We start from the raw sequence: 19,045 nt of genomic DNA, 5'->3' as shown, positions 1-19,045 counted from the left end.
TTCAAAGAAGCTTAACCCAGTCCTCTTTAATGTTAGTGTCTTCCCTTTGATATTTTCTCCAATTAATTCTGTGTGTGTGTGTGTGTGTGTGTGTGTGTGTGTGTGTGTGTGTGTGTGTACAATTTAAATCTAATTGTTTGCATGAGGTCTGCTCTGTTGGTCTATGAACTCCTTGAGAACTTGTCCCCTTATTTTTTGTATCTTCATTGCTTAAGTACACAGCCTGGCACATATTAGGTGCTTAATAAACATTTGTTGCCTTGACTTGGTTAGTTAATTCAAAATTCTCACTGTTCTTGACCTTTGTAGCACCTGAATCTATTGAAAACGGCCATCAATGAACCGAGGGAATTGACTGTACCAAGAGCACTGACACCTGCTCTGCCCTGCCCCATCACTCCTTCAGCTCCTCCTAAGAAGCAGCAACAGGAGTAAACTGGGGTTGATAGAGACTCAGCCTAGCATCCCTTGCTGACTGGCAGATCTGCCTATATCAAGGTCACTGGGCACCCACTACTGAGTTCAAATCTGGCCTCAGACATTTAATAGCTGTGTGACTCTGGGAAAGTCATTTAACCTTGTTTGCCTCAGTTTCCTCATATGTAAAACGAGCTGGAGAAGGAAATGGCAAACCATTCCAGTTATCTTTTCTAAGAATACCCCAAACGGGATTGCAAAGAGTCAGACATGACTGAAACGAATGAACAACAACAATATCCTTATGGCAAACACTTCGCAACTCCATTTCTCTCTCTATCACTCTATCCACGTATAATCATTATCTACATAACAGCAACCTGTCGCCAATCTTAACCTCACAGAATCATAGATTTATGGGTGGAAAGGACCTTGAAGGTCTTAACTAAGTCGAATTTCCTCATTTTCCAGATAAGAAAACTGAGGCCCAAAGTCACACAACTATTAAGTGTCCAACTCTTTGCGATGCCATTTGAGGTTTTCGTGGCAAAGATACTGGAGTAATTTGACATTTCCTTCTCTAGTTCATTTTACAGATGAGGAAACTGAGGTAAATAGGGTGAAGTGACTTGTCCTTGACAGAGTCACAAAGCTAATAAGTGTCTGAGGTCAGATTTGAACTCAGTTCTTCCTGACTCCAGGCCTGACGCTCTATCCACTGCGCCACTCTCTGGGTTTCTAAGACCCCACTCTCTCCTGGTTCTTAGTCATCTTTGCTGGTTTATCATCCATATACTGATCCATATCTGTGTTCCACAAGGATCCATATCAGGCTCCCTTTTCTTCTTGATGACCTCATCATGGGTTTAATCATCATCTTTATGCTGCTGATTCACAGATCCATACATCCAGCTCCAGTATCTTCGCTTAGCTTTAGTCACAAATCATTTAACAGACAATCCAAACTGGATGTCCTAGAGACATCTCAAATTCAACTGTTGAAAAACCAATTCATCTTTTTTGAGAAAAAAAAAAATTACATTTCTCTACTATGCAGAATTTATTTTTTTAAAGTATGCAACAAATTCAACATGTAACTTTCAAAATAGTCCTTATCAATGATTCCTTCCATTCTCTTTTGTGAATTTTTAAAAAATGCATCAATTTTCCTCTCTCTCTCTCTCTTAATCAACCCTATCCCTTTCTCTCTTTCACACCTCTCCCTTTTGCACTGGAAAACAAAACAAAACCTGTTAACAAATGTGCATAATCAAGCAAAATAAATTCACACATACGTCAAGCCCATTATGCATTTTTGAGTTCATCATATCTCTGTAACAAGGTAGATAGCATGCTTCATCATTAGTTCAGAGTTCCTTACTTTTTCAAACTTGTTTATTTTTATAATGTTTTTACTGTATAAATCGTTCTTCTGGTTCTGCTCACTTCATTCTGCATCAGTTCATACAACTGATCCCCAGGTTTCTCCAAAATTATCTCTTTTATCATTTCTTACAATATGATATTTCCATTACGTTCACATACCATAATTTATTCAACCGTTTCAATAGATGAGCACTTTTTTAGTTTTGAATTACTTAACACATAAAAAAAAAAGCTGCTATAAATATTTTTGTATGGATGGATCATTTACCTCTTTTTGAGCTCTTTGGTGTATAGGCCTGGTAGTGGCATTATTAGGTCAAAGATGATGCAGAATTTAGTAACTTTTGGGGCAAAGTCCAAATTGCTTTCTAGAATGGCTAGACCAATTCATAGCTCCATGTTAAATGTGTCTGTTCTCCCAGCGCCTTTACAACAATTGTGATTTTCCTTTTTAGTCACTTTTGCCAATCTGAAGGGTATGGGGTTGAATTTCAACACTATTTCAATTTGCATTTCTCTGTTATAATTTGGAGGTTTTTTCATATGGTTGTTGATAGCTTGTTTTTCTTTCTTTGAAAACTGCCTGTTCATATCTTTTGATCATTTATTTACTAGGGAATGACTCTTATTATTTTTTGGAATTATTTCTTCAAATATCTTGTATACCAGACCTTTATGTCAGAGAAACTTGCTATAAAGTCCTACCCACTCTGATCAGTTTCTCTTTAACTACAGTGATTTCTGCATGTAAAAGCTTTTCAATTTTTTATAACAAAAATTGTCTTTTTATCGTCTATGATCCTCTCTAGTCCTTGTCTGGTCAAGAACTTTTTCCCTTATCAACTACATCTTCCCCCAAACTTCCCATTTTCTGTTGAGGCTATCATCATATCATCTTTCTAGTTACCAAGGCTCCCCACCTTGGTGGGTCATCCTCAAATCCTGCATTGTTACTCATCCCACATATCCAATCACTAGCCAAATCTTTTATCTACTTTCACAGTATCTCTTACACGTGGCTCCTTCTCCCAAATTAACACAGCCACCACCCTAGTTCAGGCATCATCATGTCCCACAAACAATTACAACAGATTGCTAATTGGTTTCCTAGTCAAATCCACTCCCCAACCCAAACCACACACAGTGGCCAGTGATTTTCCTATCGATATGATGATGTCAGTTTCCTACTCAATAAACTTCAGTGGCTCCCTATTACTTCTATGATCAAATGCTAACTCCATAGATATTTAAATCCTTCATAATGTGACCTCATCCTACCTTTCCAGCATCATTACATATTATTCTCCTTGACATTCTTTGGATCAGTCAAACGGGCTTTTTGTAGTTCCTCTGATAAGATACTTAATCTCCTGTCACTGTGCCTTTGCACTGCCTATCGACTATTCCTGAAATACACTCCTTCCTCACCTCCAACTCTTAAGACTCCCTAGTTTCCTTTTAAAGTCAGCTCAAGCACTACACTCTAAATGAAGCTTTTCCTGAACAACTTAGCTGCAAATAATTTTCTCTAAAAAGTGTCATCATTTTATAGCTACAATGATGTATATATGTGCATAAATTTATGCAAGTATGTATTTATTATTATCATTAACAAAAATCATAGGGCTGAAGATACAAATTTGTGAGTCAATCTCTCTAGGACTCAGTTTTACCACCTCTAAAACTGGAATATTATTTGGCACTGTTTACCTTCAAAGAATTTTTGTGAGTATATAGTGTTTGGTAAACCCTGAAGTAAAATATGAATGCAAACCATCATTAATTGTAAGATTTTATGAATCTTCAATTAGAGATGGTCACCAATAATTAAATTGTTTATATAATTTGAAAAAAATCTCTTTCACAACTTCTTGTCCATTCACTTTTTTTTTTCATTTGTTTTCTCAATTCCTTCTTTAGGCCTATCAATGCCATGGACATACACACTTAGTTCTCTTTGTGGCACCTCATCAAAAGAGATTACTGGCTTCTGAATATTACTTTTTAGTCTTCTGAATCATAGAGCAGTTGTTAAATTACAAAATTTAAAGATATCTTTCATTTTTATATTACCTATACTTCCTACAGTTATTACTCCACCATGACCCTTCAGTAGAAACATCCTTTAGAACAATGAAAAAAAGAGTCAAGCAAAACTAACCAACATATTGAAAAGTCATTATATTCAGAGTTCCATACTTATGGTCCTTCACTTGTGCAAAAAAAAGGGTTGGGAGGTGTCATCTTATATCTCTTCTTTAGCCAAGCTTGTCTATTATGATTCTGCAGTATTTAGTTTTGATTGCTTTGTTATTCTTTCCATTTACAGTGTTACAGTCATTCTATATATTATTTTCCTGGTTCCATTTACTTTACTTTCCATGCTTATCTATATTCATCCTACACAGTTTCTGTTAGCACAAAAATATTTAGCTACATCAATGTACCATAATTTGTTTAGCCATTTATAATTTAAAGGGTTTTGTTTCCAGTTCTACAAAAATGCTATTAGAAACATTTGTGTACTTGGGGCCTTTTTTTTTTTTTAAATAAGTGACTTCCTTTGGCTATGTGCCTAGAAGCGGAATCTCTGGGTCAATAGGCACTGTAATCACTCTTACAAAAATTCTACTTACTTTCCAGAATGGTTGGACCAATTTAAAGTTCCACCAACAATGTAGTAGTGTGCCCATCATTCCCACTTGGCTGACTCCCTTCTTATCCTAGTTACATTAGTTTTACTCATGAAATAGCCTTTCAATATCACGTATTCAAAATTATATATTTTGTCTTTTGTAACTACCTCTAACCCTGTTTTTGTTACCTTCTTCCCCCATCTGCCCATCTATACCTATAGCTGTGAAGAATGTATGATATGCTTCTCTGGAAGTATATCCTCTAAGGTCTCTTTTTTTGGTAATATTGAGAAACTTAATGACAATGTTGTGGTCTGAAATCCTTGGTCTCACCTGAAGGAAAAATCTTAGTAAGGCTTAATCAATGCCAAGGAAGTAATACCCTGTTCTCAAGTCCAGGGCTTCCGTTTTTTCAGACATGCTAAGTTTCTGTAATACAAACCTCAACTGAGTACAAGAAGGAAACTTGATTCTTTGAAACTAAGATGACAGTAGTGACCAACCTTTGTTCTCTCTTGACCAAAATAAAGAGTTTCAGGAAGATACTTCTCCAAAGGTATATCCATAAAAAAGTCCTAAAGGCTAAACAGTGTGCCCTCCTAATCTTGGGGTGAAATTTTGTTTTTGTTTTCATGACCAGTATAAAATGTAAGAAGACATGCGTAGGGCAATATTTAAAATAAGCATGGGAAACTCTGTATAGTACCAAATAGTCTCTAACATATATTGTCTAAAAATGCAGGGTAAAGAATTTTTCTTCCACAACTCTTCTATTTTTTTAATGGTATGGTCCTTAATATTCAGGTCATATATCTAATTTATTGTGATAAATCAGTGAGATGTTGATCTAAAACCTAATTTCTGCCAGATAGTATCTTAGGAAATTTAAGTTTTCAGTTTTGTCAAATGCTGAGTTACTGAATCCAATTATTTCAGATTCTCAGCTGAGCAAAACAAATCTTTACTGCAACCATGACCAAAAATGTATATCTTCCTCCACGTGAGTCCATTCGCATTTTGTCAAGAAGTGGGTAAAGTGTCCTCTGGACACCTGGCTGGTCATCGATTTTATCAGACTTCTGAAAGTTTTCCAAGTTGTTTTTCTTTACAGTGTTGTCATTATATAAAATTTCTTCCTGGTTTTAATCAAGTCACTGCATCAGTTCATGCTTTCCAATTTTCTCTGACACCATCTCATTTCTTATGGCATGATAATATTTCATTTCATTCATATAACACCATCTATTTAACCATTTCCCAATTGATGGGCACACCTCTTTAGTTTCTAAATCTTTTCTTTTAATTCACCCTTCAGAATCAAGAAATTTGTTTTGTTAAAACTATTACCTGCTCAGCATTATTCTTCCTTTCTATACAAATGTGTTCCTTTTACTCTCCTCAAATTCTTAGAATAGAACCAATCATCCATAGGTCCTCTAGTTTTCTTATTTAAATTCCCTCAATACCCTTTGAAGACATTAATGTTCTGAATGAACACTTATTTCTTTTCCCTTTCAGTGTGTTAGGATTATTTCTCTGAGTCTTGTTTTTGTATTTCAAAGTTCCTACTCACCTCAGGTCATTTTATCAGATATTTGAAAGTTCTCTATTTCACTACAGGTCTATTTTTCCCCTGGTAGGATTATATTCAGCTTTGCAGAATAAGTTATTCTGCTTGTAAGTCTGTATCTTTTTTTTTTTTAATATAGTACCAAGATTTTAAATTTACAGTAGAAGCTGCCAGGTCTTGTGTGATCTGGACTGGGGTCCTGAACTCCTTTTTGGTTAGTCTCACTTCTTTTTTTTTTTAGTTAGTGGTTATGCTCAGGTTTGCAGGGTGGGAGCTTTTTGGAATATACAATTCTACATCATCCTGCAGATTCTAATCTGTGCTGAATAATTTTGTGTTAACCTTTCTTTTATGTCTGGATGTCTTTCTCTCAGCCACTTGCACCATTTGTCACAAAATTTGGCATTAAATTTAACCATTCTGGATGTATCTTGGAGTTTGAAACACATATTCTTTCAATGTGTCCTTTGTTTTCTATATTCAGAAGTTCAGGGTAATTTTCTTGCATGATTTCCGATATTAAGGTATTTTTAAAAATTTTTGTCTCATCCTTCAGGGAATCCTTAAGTTGTCTATGGGCATCCTGTATTTGAGGTCAATGACTCCAGCTTATACAGATATGATATGTTCTTTTAGTGTGGTTGCCATTTTCTTTTCTTTTGCCAGATTTTCCAAACTTTCAGTATTTTCCGATTCCAAATCTGTTCCTTTCCCTTCTTAGGAAAAACTCATCACCATGGAGAATGTTGTTTGTAGTTTTTTTCCTCTAATATTAAGTTTTTATTTCTGCATTGAGAGCTACAACTTTTAACAAGCATCAATTCCTAAATTCTTCTCTTACAGAGTTAACTTTTGAACCATTCTGGAATTTCTTGCTGTTATTCCATGCTCTTTTGGGATTCCAAAGGCTTCTGTGGAATTCTTTCATCTTACGATATTTGTTAAAAGAATTTTTAATCTTTTTGCCCATTTAGTACTCTTCCTTCCTTCTAGTTTGTAGCATTCTGTTGATTTATTTGCTTATGCTTTAGGTTTTATTGAATTTTTTCCTCTTAAAATCTTTGTCTTTACATTAATTTATCCTTATATTTCCTCCTGTAACTCACTTTGACTCCTCTCCCTTTGCTTGTGTGTAATACCCCCAGGGCTGTATTGCAAAGCACATTCAACCTCCTCCCACACTGGCTGATTTAGGTTTCATTTGCCTTGGCCTCTGCCCTGAGTTGCTTCTGGAAGCACATTATGGTCCCAGATAGGTTTCAGTCCCCTTTCCTTCAGACCTGGTATAGTCATTTATACGGGTCTACTGTATCTCCCTTGTATCTCCTCTTCTATTTCTCTAGCTAAACTGAGTTAGCCTGTGTCGCTTTTTTCAAGATAGGATGATGGCATTCCAGACAGTCTCTGCAGCCCTGGGAGTTCTTAAACAAGGAAACACCCCAGACAGAAGGCAGAATGCTTCCCTTTCTCCTATAGCTGGGGGAGAAATTAGTGTTACATGTTGGGGTACTGGGTGTGCCTATAAGCAGGAACAGATCCCAACATGGGGACTACGGATGAGTCTTTGGGTAGGTTTGCACATTCTTACTGAGTGTGAAGGCTGGTGAAGGAGGGTTGTTAAGTAAATGCTTTAAGAATGAGCATTTTATGGTCTTAATTCATAATGCTCTGTCTTATTTACTGCTAATTCAACTGAAACTGCTCTATATGTATGGCAAAACTTCTCTTTTAGGGGTTTTTGATAGTTAGTGGGGCCTAGGCAAAGTGCCTAGTTTTCCATTGTGTTAGTTTCTTGACCCAAATGTCAATGTGTTTCTTTCTCTGAGGACTTTGTTAACAATTCCCTCTATCCACCAGATAGGCTTATAAATATTGTTGAAAAATTTAAATGTCTCTAATGAAGATTATTTCACACTGCCTCCACACTGATGACATTCTTCTCTTTCCATGGTTTTTTTTTTCTCTTTTAAAGGAGCCCAAAGCAGCTATCTTGAACTAAAAAGTGAGTAAAATACATTTATGACATCACAGACAAACTCCAGAGGAGTTTTAATTCCTGACTGCCACCCTTCTTCATACTATTTAGTAAAAATCAAATTTTTAAAAGACTGTATTTATTATTCAAATCTACAAAGCTATCTCAGTAATATTCTTTAATCTTTCTCCTTTAAAACGTAAAATGATTCTACTATTTAACAAGATGAATGCTATTAATCTGAAAGTGACAAACACCTGTCACACCCTAAATATAGGCTAACCATTTCCTTCCACTGAAGAAACAGCTATTTCCTGTGTCAATCTTGTTAAAGTCCTAAGTGCCAAGCCATGTAGGCACATACACAGTCCATAGTAATATGTATGCCAAAAACCACAGAATATATTCCATTCATCAAGACACTTAAGGAAAAGAGCCTCAATTTCTTAATTTGTAAATGACAGGTTTAGACCAGAGAAACAGGATCATAAGATTTAGAGCTGGAAGGGTCCTTAAAAATTATTTAGTCCAACTCCCTCAATTTACAGGAAGGAAATGAGACCCAGAGGGGAAATGATAACCAAGTACAATATTTAGGGTCCCTTCAAGCTAAAAAATGTCTATGGTTTTATTGTAATTTACTGTTAGGGGGAAAAAAAGTTGATTTAATTTAGAGCTATAAAGGTAAATATGATTCATGTAAATAAACTTTGAATGTTATTTACAATATTTAAAAGAAATTTATTTTACCTCAAGATCTTTATCACTGATGAACCAGTTTACATCATTTTTTTCTGAAAAACAAAAATAAATATATGATTAATTCACATTTTTTCTAAAAAGAACTTGTTAAAATGAATACTTGGCTTATGCTATCAGTTCTAAACATTAATAAAAATCCTTTGGCTCTTCAAAGCATTTATACAGATACAGTGCCAGGCCACCATGCCTGAATTCCAACAGAACTTGTTTAAATTAAAAATAGAACCAAGCTTGCTGGTTTCTAACTGGTTTCCATTTTGAATTGCATATATACGTACTTAAAATCAGAATTGTCTCTGATCACATCAGGATTATCACCTTACCACTGGGAAGTATGTAACTTAATGCGAGCACTACAGAACATCCAATCTACTGTATAACAGAGTATAAAAGAAGCAAAACCCTTCATTAAGTCATTGGCTAGCCTTTAATTTTAATATGTAAAACCTGAAGGATGTAGGGACAAAATTTACTTCTTTATATAATACCTTTCTCTCTGTCTTTGTAGTCCCATTGTAAACTGTAAATGGCTATTACTTCTTCAGCCCATGTCTGCTGGCAACATGTTAGAAGGGTGCTATGACTAATGCAGAAGCTGGGGTGTAAACAAAGAGCTGTTGCAGGGTTGGTTTTTTTTTTTTTAAGCAATGGAAAGATTCTTCCACCCCCACCTTATTCCCCTATCTCAAATATACCAATACAGCCTCACTAGTTACTTTATTCTATTCTATTGAATGGAAATTTGAAGAGCCATGAAGTAATCTACATTTCTCCAGGCCTATGAGCAGTAAAAAACATCTTATAGATATATTCTAAAATAAAGTATTTTTACTAAGAAAACCAGACTGCTTTAAAAAAAAAAAACTCAGAGGAAGGCAGAGATGTTTCCCTGATGATTATGTTCTTTGTAAGTTTGGAAGCAGCAACCACACAGTAGAAGAAAGAATACATTAAAGAGCTGCTCCTTTTATTTTTCCTATCATAACCACCCACACTAATCAATAGTCAAAGGATCCATTTGGCCTGGACACCAAGTTATGATGTTGAACATCATCTTTGTTATCTCAGTGTCTTCAAGCTTCCACAATATTTGCAAGGAATTTAAAATTTAGTCAGCTTAAGATTATAAGAGGTAAAAGAAAAAAGGAACCTGTTATTTTGGCAAACTACCTTCATCAACAAGAATATTGTAATGAATATAAGGTAGCTTCTAAAGGTCAAATGTACTCTATTTAAAATGTTAATCCTGAATTTAGTAACATTCTAGGTTATAAATTGGCAATTCCTCAATAACTTATTGTACATTTTTAATAAGTACAATGGAACTAGCACGTTCCTTCTTCAGGTTTTGACTATTCATTGGATTGACAGTGTTTCTTAACCCAGTGCATTGGGGAAAACATTTTGGTGGTGATGCAAGACAAATTAGTCCTTTCATAGCTCCAACTTGGCTTTTCTTTTATTCAGGAACCCTGAGTTCCTTCCCCTTGTCATTTCTACTCCCTCCTGGATGCCAAATAATAGGACACAAAGCAGATGCTTAATAAATGTTTGTTGATTACCTGACAGTATTTTAATGGAGCCCAACCACCAATCAACTAATTCCACCTGGTTCGGACTAGGAAAAAAAAAAAACAAAACCCAAAAGCCTCAAACACTACATTTTATACTCTGCTTTTCTTGCTCATTACTTCCCTAAAAGGTGTGTGTCCAGCACAGAGTCCAAATCAAAGAATTCCCTATAGATATTGAGACCCTCAGATGTTGGACCAATCCAAGAACACTGCTAAGCCTTCTAAGTGAGATCCATAAGCACTAAAAAGAGCTCATCCTAAACATCCACACAGGAAGAAACCAAGCCGATTAAGAATGCCTATTGTCCATATTTATTTGTATGGACACAGAGTTGATCCATCAGTAAATATATCCTGGACACACCTTCCAAAAGGATAATGAGGTGGGCCCAGAATTGAACAGACTGAAATCCCTTTGGGAAACTGCTAGATGCTTTTAATGATTCCAAGCATCCATCTCCCTGAAAAAAGAAGTGTATCTTCAACCACTTTTTTTTCAATGTTGCAGTATGGCTGCAAGTCATGGACTGTCACAGTCTATTAAAAAAATTAAAGTTTTGGATCATTCAAAGGACTATAGAGGGGAATATGATGGCTTTAAAATAGGCTACAAAACATTACCAACGGACTGTTTTATAGGAAACACAATGTTAAGACAATGATGAAGATGCTTGCAGAATCTGAGAGAGAATGAGGATGACTCATAAACTGATCGGCAAAACATAATGGCCAGGATAGTTGTTTAATAAAGGAGGCTAATGGTAATAATATTCAATATCCATGGTATAGAAGGTCCAAATTGCTTTCCTACATGGCTACCTATTTATGGCTATCAATTCATAGCTTCACCTCACCAACAGTGTATCAATGCATATATTTTCCCACAGTCCTTCCAGCATTTGTCTTTTCCCTTTTTTGTTACCTTTGCCAATCTCATGGGTCTGAGTTGCATCCTCAGTGTTATTGTATGTGTTTTACCCTCCTTTGACCATTTCAGATGAAAGTTATGTTCAAGTGCTATCGTTTTCCCATATCTCTTTGTATAGACTTTTACTTGAACATTCCAATTACATAAGTTCCTCTACTCTTCCTCCCTCCCCCAGTGTATTATTTTTACCCTCTGTTTATTTTATTTTAAAATTATCAAAACATAACAAAGCCATTCCCTATGCTTTCTGTTCTATGTTATTTCTTCTACTACCCTTGGAGACACGAAGACACATTTGTATCATTGCCCTTCAATTACAATGTAAAAAGTTCATCCTTACAAAGTTCTTTCTGATAACTTATATGTATTTACCTTTTTATGTTTCTAATGTTTATATTTCAAAGTTTCTACTCAGCTCTGGTCCATTAGACTGTGAGCTATTTGAGAGACAGGGACTGTTTTTGCCTTTTTTTGTATCCTCAATGTTTAGCATAGCAATTGGGACTAAGGACATATTCAAGAAATGCTTACTAACTTGGTCTTTTAATTAGGACTGTTTGGAAGTCCCCTTTTTGAATGAAGATCTATTTATTTTCCCTAGAAGATCACAACTAGTCTTGCTGAGTAAACCATTCTTTGTTGTAGGCCCACATATTTTGCCTTTTGGAATATCTTATTTCAAAGTGGTAGAATTAGCAGCTATGTAATCCTCACTGGTTCATCTGCACTTGAATTTTTTCTTTCTGGCTGCTTGGAGAATTTTTTCTTTGATCTCGAAGCTCTGGGTTTTGCTAATCACTTTCCTGGGAGTTTTCATTTTGGCATTTCTTTTAGGAGGTCATCAGTGGATTCTTATTATTTTCACTGTGCCTTCTTGTTCTAAGAAGTTTAGGCAGTTTTCTTTTATAACTTCTTAAAATAATGATATCCAGGCTTTTGGGGGGTGGGGTGGGGTCATGGTTTTCAGATAATCCAATGATTCTTAAATTCACTTCTTGGTCTGTTTTCAGGGCAAGTGTTTCTGATGAGATAACTTACATTTTCTTCCATTTTTCCAATCTTTTCATTCACTCTTTCTCTCTCTATGTGTGTGTATACATTTGGTCCACTTTAACTTTCAATTACTTATGTAAGGTTATGTATTTCTTGCACTAAGTTGATAATCTTTTTTCCAAGTCTTTTCTCTGTAAGCTCTCATTCATTTTCCAGTTCTTTCCTCCACCTCTCTTATTTTATTTCTAAACTCTTTTCTTTTAAAGATCTTATATCAAGTCTTCTGGAATTTCTAATTTTAGCTTATCTTTGTGGCTTTGCTTACAGGTGTTTTAATTATTTTCTTTTTCTTGACTTGTCTTGGGCTTCCTTAGCCCTAAAATCATTTATTCTTCTACCTTTACCTCCTGGAATGAGATTGGATGTTGGACCGTGCAAGGCTCTGCACTCTTTTGGTGGGACATAGCACCATAACTCTCTCTGAGGACCTCCCCTCCCCCCTTGAAATGTGACATCTTCTGCTCCCTAGGGACTGGCTTGGTTGAGAGGGACAGTCTACCTTTTAAGTACTTACCTTTAAGTACACAAGTCCTACCGTGGTCACTTGCCTATGGGTCAAATTCATGATCTTGTGCTAGAAAGATGACTCATTATAGCTTTCAGAGTTTGGGGCTCTTCTGATATCTTCCCTTGGAACAGTTATCAGAAGTGGGAATGCACTGTTTTTTCCTATTCTGCCCTCTTGCCTATACTTCCCTCTTCTGTCTCTTAAAATCCCATCTCCTATCTCCCTATCCCCACCTATTTCACAATTGAATATAATGTATTTCTACCCCATGTTGTTTCTCTTTGTGTGAGAAATGTGTACATGAGGGTATTCTACCTTTCTTTATCTGGATCAGATGAAGGTGAGTCTCATGAGATGTCTTCCTCCCTTCTCTATTTGTGTACTTTACATCTCAAGCACTCCTATTCTGTGAGATAATGAGTTCTTGATAGAGGAGTTTATGGCTGAATTCTCTTTGGTTTTCTTTATTTTTCACTGCATTTCATAGCTTTAATGAGGTATTGGTAAGGGATCTGGACTCCTCTAGCCCCTAATGCTGCCATCTTCCCATAATATTCTAAGAACTTTCCCAAAGCCTCGTGCTACAGTGTAAAGAAAACTGGTTCTTGAGTTAGAAGACCTGGTTTTACCACCCATATCTGATGATACTACCTGTATCACTTTGAACAAATCTTTTAAGTGTCCTGGGTCTCAGTTTCCTCATTTATAAAATGAAGGTGTTGAACAATGGCTTCTGAGGTCTCTCCTAGCTTTTGCTCAATGACCCAGTGTTTCCTTAGATACTCTTTCCTTCCTGAGCTTCTATAGACACTGTTCTCTCTTGGTTCTCCTCCAACCTTCTCAGTCTCTTTTCTTGATTCATGATTTGTCTCTAGTCTGCGAAGTAAACTTATCCCCCAAGGTTTTGTCCTAGAACCTCCTCTCTCTTGTTATCATCTGCTCTTCTAGGATCAGTGATCACAAATGGTTCCCACATTAAAGGGGCTGCTCTAACCTATGTAAACTCCAGTTCAGTCATGCCAGTTGGCATAGTGGATAGAGTTGGAGTTAAAATCAGAATGGCCTGTGTTCAAACCATGGGTAAATTACTTAACTCTTCTAAGCCTAAGTTTCCTTGCTTGGAAAAGGGGGATAATAACATCCACCTGCCAGGACTGTCGTGATAGTCAAATGAGATAATGCACACATGTGCATGCACACACACGCACGTCTTTATATGACTATTGTACAAATGTATACATACACACATGTCAGCAATGACGATGATGATGACTTTCAAAACAGAACTCATCATTTGCTCCCATAAACCAGTCCCTCTTCCATGTTTGCCTTCGTCCATTGAGGGGCCTATCATCTTCTCAAGCATTCAGTTTGTAACTCTGTTTCTTTCCTTACCCTCTATTCTGGGCCAGGACTAACTCTGGCCAGACTGGAGATTCAAGTTCTACTTGAAGTGCAAATACTAATAGAACATACAATGAAAGAAAAGATCTGTTTTTGTAAGAAAGAACTAAAGAATACAGTTACTAAAAACAGACATTGCTTCTCCCCATCTCTGCATGCCTTAGATTTACAATACTGGATCAAAAAGATGCCTTGTAGGGCAGTAAAATTTCTGCCAGACTTCAGGAACACCAACTCCCTGAAGGCTGAACTTTTTATGCTATTTTTTTTCCAGACCAACAAAATCCTGAGAATGGCTACCTTAAAAGGAAACCATCCCAGGCTACATAAAATAGCCCTCCCTACCACAGCCTTCAATCCAGTCAATTGCCCAGACCAGAAGTGGGGAACCTGTGGCTTGAAGGCCACATGTGGCCCTTTAGGTCCTCAAGTATGGCCCTTTGACTGAATCCAAACTTCACAGTACAAATCCTCTTAATAAAAGGATTTGTTCTACAAAACTTGGACTCAGTCAAAAGGCCTCACCCAAGGACCTAGAAAGCCACATGAGGTCTCAAGGTCGCAGGTTCCCTACCCCTGGCCCAGACCAACTGATTCTATTTCCAAAACATCTCTTGATGAGCTTTTAATCCAGCTAAGTGGTAATGTAGTAAGATGACAATAGTGCATTAGATAATATAAACTGGAAAACAGGAGTACTAAATTCTAGTTTTAGTTGATATACTAACTAGGTAACTTCAGGCAAGTCAACTCAAGGTTTTTAGGTCTGTTGACTCTATAATATGAGTAAGATAAAAATTTCCATTCTGACTGTTCTGTCCAAGGCACTGTGGTAAGTAACATAAGAAACACAAAGATAAAACAAGACAGTTTATACCTTCAAAAAGTTTATGATCTATTAAGTGGGCTCTGATGTATATCTATAAGGTCAGTGAAGACATGGTCAAAGAATTAATTACAAACTATTAATAACATGAAAAGATGTTCATCTATAGACAACTTTAAAATACTACCTTAAAACTGCTAGTGAGGAAACAAGTATTCTAATAAACTGTTAGACTTCAGACTGATGAAAACATTTTGGACAACAACATACAATACACAATACAACAATATACAGAAAGTCACAAAAATGATCACAACTTTTGACTGTTAGGTCTTTGTCACTTTTTAAAAATACTATTAAAAGGCAAAAAGGGTTATTTATATATAATTATTCATAACTATTATCTTTCTAATACCAAAAAATCCAAATCAACCTACATGTTCAAGAACCAGAAAACAGAACATTATGAAGTGATAAAAATGAAACACACACATTAATATCTATATGAAGTGATGCAAAGTAAATACAGAAGAACCAGATCTATCTAAACACAGAACACAAGAGTATTTTTAAAAAAGAAAAGAATTTCAAAACTGCATTAATAATAGTCTGACTTTCAAATTTTCTTTAGCCATGTGGTGTAGTGGAAAGAGCACTGGATTTGAAGTCAGAGAACTTAGATTCAAATCTGAGTTTGGCCATTTGCCACTTTGTCATCTTGAGCAAGTCACCAAAAGGGACTTAGATTAGTTAAGTCTAAAGCTCTTTTCACATCAAAAATATGTAATTCTCTGATCTTATATTTTTAAATCCTATTATCTCAAAGAAAGAATGAAACTAGGGCAGAAAGGTAGCAGTTTTGGTGAATCTGGAATGGGACACAAAATAATAGCATCTGATTTGCTTATTTTGTTTGTTAATTTTTTTTTTTTTGCTCTGCCTTATTAAAGGTAGGGAGTTTAGGTAAGAGTTCGCCCTTTCTTTTGTATATTTAATTATTTTGATTAATAGTTATTAATGGAAACAATTGTGACAAATATCAATAATAAATAATTGTATCAGAGACGTACGGAAATAACCATAATACAAGGACTAAGATGTTCAGTGAAAACGTTTGTTCTAACCAAAATACAAGAAATTTGAAAAAAAAAGTACATTTTCAACTAGAGGAATAGAGAAAGGCATCATGGAAGAGCTAACATCTGAGTGGAACCTTGAAAGGAGAGAAGAATACATTTCAGGAAAAGGTCACCACAAGAGAAAAAGTACAAAGTGCAAAAAGTATCTCAGTTTGGCTGGAAAGAACAGGGAACATGCAGCATAAGAAGGAGATTACTGTCAATGGGAAAAGGATGAAAATAGGTAATCTCTAAGGTTTTGCTCAGCTCTAATTTTTATTGATTCTATAAAAACTAATATTCTGGTGAACAATCATTACACTCTTTTCCAATAAAAGTTTTCAGACTGAAAGTCTTCACAAGTAGCTTCTAATTTTGTTATTGCTCAGTTGTTTCAGGTGTGTCTGACTCTGTGATTCCATTTAGGGTTTTCTTGACAAAGATCCTGGAGTAGTTTGCCATTTCCTTCTCCAGATCATTTTACAGATGAACAAACTGAGACAAACAGGGTAAGTAACTTGCCCAGGGTCACACAGCTAATAAGTGTTTGAGGCCAGAACGGAACTCAGGAAGATTAGTCTTTCTGACTCTAGGTCCAGCACTCTGTTCACTGTTTCACCTAGCTGCTTGAGTTTCTAATAGGATAGTCTTCTTAGTGTGAGTGCTTTTTAGGAGTATTTGATTTCATGTTTATGGCTACTGTATAACACATCTTTTCCAAAGGACCTCGAAATCCATGCCGTAGTTGAAAGAGCACTGGATTGCAAATCAGAAGGCCCAGATTCAAATAATGATTCTGCCATCTTCTGTGTGAGCCTGGGTGAGCCACCTAACTTCTTTGGGCCTTCTTTTCTTCAACTGTAAAACCAAGGCTAAGTCTGCAATCCAGCACTTCCAAATGAAATCTGGGATTTCTACTACATGATTAGGCTCATGTGGAAATTCTGAAAATAAGGATATGCTATACAATGCAATTTAAAATATGAACTTGTGCTAATTTTCCATGACTCTTTTAGTATAAGGAAATAACATAGACTTGAATTTTACTGATAATTTTAAAGTCTATTAATTCATTAAAAGCTTCTATTAAAGCATACAATGTAGTACATAGAGTAGATTGTTTTTGGTTTGCTGCATTGACTCATCTAGATTTTGTGGAAATAAAATAGTATCACAGTGAGGAGGCAGATGGTGCACTAGATGTGAAGATTCAAGATAATGGGCTCAGTTCCCAGAAGACACTTGGAAAGTCCTAAGCTCAGTGTCTTCATCTAAAACATAGAGATTATATTATTTACAAAGGATCATGGATTTAGGGTTGGAAGGAATCAAAGAGGTCTTCTCTCCAATACTTTAAATTCACAGAAGAGAAAACTGAGATTCAGGAAGAGGTTACATTCCATGTACAAGGACCCAGAAACAAACAGCAGAGTTGGGATTTGAACTGAGGATGGTAGTAGAAAGAACTCCAAGTTCAGAACTGTTTCCACCACACAAACAATGGTATGTGAAAGTAATCTTATATTACTGTGCAGTAAAAAATAATATGAAAAATTCAGAGGAAGATGGGCAAATAGCATAAACTGATTAAGAGTGAAATCACTAGTACTACGGTAACGATTTATACCATGATCACAATGAAAAGAAAACAATGAAAGTTTTCAGCATTCTGATTATTCAGCAAGTAATTATGACTCTAGGAACCAAATGGCATACTTCTACCTCTAGGCAGGGAGGTGGTAGTTTCTAGATGTGAGATGAAGCATAATGTTGTTGTTTAGTCATTTCAGTCATGTCTGACTCTTCATGACCTCAATTGTTGTTTTCTTGGCAAAGATACTGGAATGGTTTGCCATTTCCTTCCGCAGTTCATTTTTCAGATAAGGAAATGGAGACAAACAGGGTTAAGTGACTTCACACAACTAGTAAGTGTCTGAGGCCACATCTGATCTCAGATCTTCCTGACTCTAGATTTGGCACTCTACCCACTGCACCACCTAACTACTCTACATACTACACTTCTACAGAGTCCTATATACTCCACAGTTATGAGGCAAATGCTTTGTGATCCTTAAAATTTTATATGACAGCTAAACATTACTAATAAAATAATTGAAAAATCTTAGTAAGTCATTGATAATGCTTCTTATATAACTCTTAAATTTAAATCTGACCTAAAATTATTACTGGAAAGCAAGTTAAACCACTATAAATCTTCCACATGAGTTCTAAGAATTTGTTGAATCCATGTTCTGATGTCAGTCAACAAGCATTTATTAATTGTTTACCATGCCAGTCACTATTCTATGTGCTAGAGAAACAAAGAAAAACAAAAGCACGGTCAGTGACCCTCAAGAAGGGAAAAAGACCTTTAATGAAGAAGTCCACATGGAAACAGGCCTGTATTTAAAGATATAGACAGTGAAAATGGGAGGTAAACTAAGAAGGAAGGCATAGTGGTGGGAGTGACTGGGAAAGGTCTTCTGCAGCCATTGGGATTTGAGCTAAGCCTTGAAGGAATCCAGGAGACTGAGCTGAGGAGGCAGAGAACAGAGTCATAGGGGACAGACACTGAAAGTGTATGGAATAAGGAAATGAGTGTCTTGTGCAAGGAAGAGCCAGGAAACCAAAGTCATTGGATTGCAGAGTATGTGGAGGGCAGTAAGGGATAAGAAGACTATAAAGATGGGTAGGGGCTTTGGTTGTGGAGCCCTTTAAAAGTCAAATTAAGAATTTCTATATTTGATCCTAAAAGTAACAGTCATTGGAGTTTACTGAGGAGAGGGATAACATGGACAGACCTAAGCTTTGGCAGCTAAATGGAGGATAGAGAAGAACAAAGAGATCATGGAGTACATAGAGAACAACCAGAAAGCTACTGCAATAAT

The 19,045-nt window shown here is 36.1% G+C and overlaps 1 protein-coding gene across 3 annotated transcripts in view; it reads right to left on the bottom strand.

Moving 5' to 3' along the window:
* ZCCHC7 (zinc finger CCHC-type containing 7) overlaps nt 1-19,045 on the bottom strand; it is a 278,477-nt gene that overhangs the window by 78,184 nt on the left and 181,248 nt on the right. For all 3 annotated transcript variants that reach the window (XM_027859088.1, XM_027859089.1, XM_027859090.1), the window contains exon 3: nt 8,735-8,778. In XM_027859088.1, the coding sequence (XP_027714889.1) occupies nt 8,735-8,778 (44 nt within the window). The remainder of the gene's footprint in view (nt 1-8,734; nt 8,779-19,045) is intronic.

This window comes from Vombatus ursinus, unplaced genomic scaffold (assembly GCF_900497805.2).
Source record: "Vombatus ursinus unplaced genomic scaffold, bare-nosed wombat genome assembly UNPS02014158.1, whole genome shotgun sequence".
NCBI classification, from domain to species: Eukaryota; Metazoa; Chordata; class Mammalia; order Diprotodontia; family Vombatidae; genus Vombatus; species Vombatus ursinus.
This window is presented reverse-complemented; position numbering and strand designations above follow the sequence as displayed.